This window comes from Solanum tuberosum, unplaced genomic scaffold (assembly GCF_000226075.1).
Source record: "Solanum tuberosum cultivar DM 1-3 516 R44 unplaced genomic scaffold, SolTub_3.0 scf00014, whole genome shotgun sequence".
NCBI lineage: Eukaryota > Viridiplantae > Streptophyta > Magnoliopsida > Solanales > Solanaceae > Solanum > Solanum tuberosum.
Genome location: NW_006238939.1, coordinates 909,649 through 912,863, shown reverse-complemented (window position 1 = coordinate 912,863; position 3,215 = coordinate 909,649). Strand labels below are relative to the sequence as shown.

Sequence of the window (3,215 nt, the reverse complement as noted above, 5' to 3'; positions counted from 1 at the left end):
AATCCTGTTTAATAAATACACAGCGGTTTTAAGAGAATACATACACAATGATTTGGATAATGAGAAATTACTCATCATACTCCTAAACATATCCATAAGTGTTTGATTATGCCTTTCTGCAACACCATTTTGTTGAGGTGTTCCTTGCATAGTATACTGTGCATATATGCCATGTTCTTCAAGGAATTTTGCAAATGGACCTGGACATTATCCTGATTCGTTATACAAACATAATATTCACCAACTCTATCTGACCTATTTATTTCACTTTCCTATCTAATTATCTTTCAACCTTACTAACGTACACTTTGAGAGCGTCTGCTACTTGAGATTTCTTTCAAAAAATAGATAAATCCATAACGTGAAAAATCATCGATAAAGGTGATAAAATATTTTTCTCCACCTAAATATGGAACATCAAAGGGTCCGCAAATATCAGTGTGTATAATTTCAAGAAGTTGAGTGCTCCTTGTGGCACCTTTCTTGGTATGTTTGGTTTGCTTTCCTTTAATGCAATCCATACATATATCAAGATCTGCATAATTCAAATTCGGAAGAATTTCATTCTTTACTAATCTTTTTAATCATTCTTTGGATACATGACAAGCGTTTATGCCACAAATAAGCAGAACTTTCATTTAGTGAACTACGTTTAATTCCAACATTTTGATGAATAGTAAGTAGGGATTCAAAAAAATTATTAGCGAGTTTCAATCTATATAAACCATCAATAACAACACCAGAACCATAAAAATAGTATTCTTATATAAATTGAAATATCCATGTCCAAACTAAAAAATTGAATCCAGAAACATCAAGTCTTGAAAGAGAAATAAAATTCCTAGAAACTGAAGGAACATAAAGAGTAGTCTGTAATAGATCAAGGTGATGTCCAGTATCCAAGATCAATCAATAAGTCCCTATGCCTTCAATTTGAGCCTTCATGCGATTTCCCATGAACACGAAATCCTTATGTGGATTTGTAGTTTGGATCGTAGTGAATCCCTGCAACATAGTGGATACATGAGTAGTTGCACCAGAATCAAGCCACCAAGTATTATTAGGAACTTTTACTAAATTTGATTCGAAACATACAAAAGCACTAAATGTTCCTTTCTTTACAAATCAAGCTTTACGTTTCAGGAAATCATTTCGATAGTGTCCTTCCTTTTTACAGAAACAACATACATCAGCCTTAAGTTCCTTATAATCATACTGTGGAACTTTAGTAGGTGCTTTGTTTTTCTTACATTTGTTGGCCTTCACTTTAAGTCCTTTACCAGCTCCTTGACCCATGAGGTTAATGGAATGACCTCCTTGTTACTTAAGTTTTGACTCCTCTTGAGTAAGCATACTGGGCAATTCAATAACATCACATGTATCCTTAATAGTGTTATAGTTAATTTGGAATGGTCCAAACTCAAAAGGCAATGAGTTCAGAATGAACTGAACAAAGAAGGTGTCATCCACTTTCATCCCCAAGGTCTGAAGTCTTGTTGCAATGTTAGTCATCTCGATGATATGATTTTTCATACTACGCGACCCATCAAACTTCATGGTTGTGGGTTCAGCCTTTTGTGTACCAGCGAGAGATTTATCAGTAGAACGAAAATGTTCTTCCACGAACTTCAGGTATTCCCTGGCACTTTCTGTTTGTGGAATAGTACTTTTAATGTTGTTTGCAACAGTCATTCGCATGAACACAAGGCTCAATCTATTAGAGCGCTCCCATGATTTATGAAAAGAGTTCTCATCCTCACTGCTCATATCAGTAATGGCAGTAGGTTTGTCATTGAGCAGAGCCAAGTCAAGATCCATCAAACCTAAGTGGAACTGGACTTGTTCATGTCATTCAAAGAAGTTCAATCCATTGAAAACAGTAATAGACGAAGCATGCAAATGAAGAGGAATAACTGCAAAATAGATATACATGCTCACAAATCAGAAAACAAAATGAATTCAGTAAAGAGATAAAAATATATCGTAATTCTCCTTTAGGTAGATACTACGCCACATTATCATAATTTAAATGTCAATTTTATCTTTAATAGGTAATTGAATATCTTTAATCTAACATATACGACATCTTTGGAAATACAATATATGTTTGACTATAAAAAAATTAATTTACCTCATAATTTTTACTATTCGTGGAATGATAGATTGACATTTGGGTAAATTCTTAAGTTCTAGCAATAGTGAAAGTCAATTTATCTATTTATTTTTCAATATAGGCATTTAATTAATCTTCATAAATAAATGACAATTTTATGAATGCATATTTTTCTTAACCATACTAGTTTGGCCACTTTGGCGACTAACAAGCTATATGAATATAAATACACACATAGTATCAGAATATTTTTGTGCAAGTGAATAATTCTATACATTTTAGTTTGGCCACTTTGGTGACTAACAAACTATAGAAACATAATACATGCATCAAGTGATCATAAAATATATGTATAGACGTTAATTTCTCTAGTTTGGCCACTTTGGTGACTAACAAACTATTTTGCAACAAAGAACACACATAATATCATAAAATTTTGTGCATGTGAATAATTTTATACATTTTTATTTGGTCTCTTTGGTGACTAACAAACTATAGAAACATAATACATGCATCAAGCGATCATAAATATTATATTTCATGAACCAACCATAGAAAACTAAGCAGCTTGTTATGTAAACATTATATTAAAAAACACATACACTATATTGTTGTGTCTTTCAAACATAAGAATAAATTAATTAATTAATTAATTAGCAATGTAACACTACGTTTTGCTTGCTGTTATAAGAACAAAAGGTTTGTGAAAATCAAGGCATAATTAATATGCAAACCGATCGAGATGTTTTGCTGACAAGGGATGGGTACAAAAGTGTAGCCGAAGTGATTTAAGAATTGCAACGTTTTTTGTGTGGATGAATACATAATTTTTATTTATTTTATATACGAAGATTATCCGTTCAAACAATCCAATCTCGGATGCCACATGTAAAATTAAATACTTTAATACATAATATCAAGATTTTGAACACGATAATCTTACATAGAGATCTTTAGGGCACATACCTGATGCGGAATACATCATCACAGAGAAAAGCGGAAGAGTTACTTGTAAATTGGTTTATACCTCCTTGCCCTAGCCTTACGTTACCACAACCATCAGAGATGTAAATATTGTAGAGATTATGTGATAACCTTAATG

The 3,215-nt window shown here is 32.3% G+C and overlaps 1 protein-coding gene across 1 annotated transcript; it reads right to left on the bottom strand.

Annotated features, from left to right (window-relative positions):
- Nucleotides 1–1,320: 1,320 nt before the first annotated feature.
- On the bottom strand, nt 1,321–1,818 carry LOC107062823 (uncharacterized). The gene has a single exon (XM_015313922.1). The coding sequence runs from the start codon at nt 1,816–1,818 to the stop codon at nt 1,321–1,323; it is 498 nt and encodes a 165-aa protein (XP_015169408.1).
- Nucleotides 1,819–3,215: the final 1,397 nt, after the last annotated feature.

Excerpts from the sequence above, each read along its gene's own strand:
- LOC107062823 (XM_015313922.1), bottom strand. The coding sequence starts at position 1,818 with ATGGATCTTGACTTGGCTCTGCTCAATGACAAACCTACTGCCATTACT.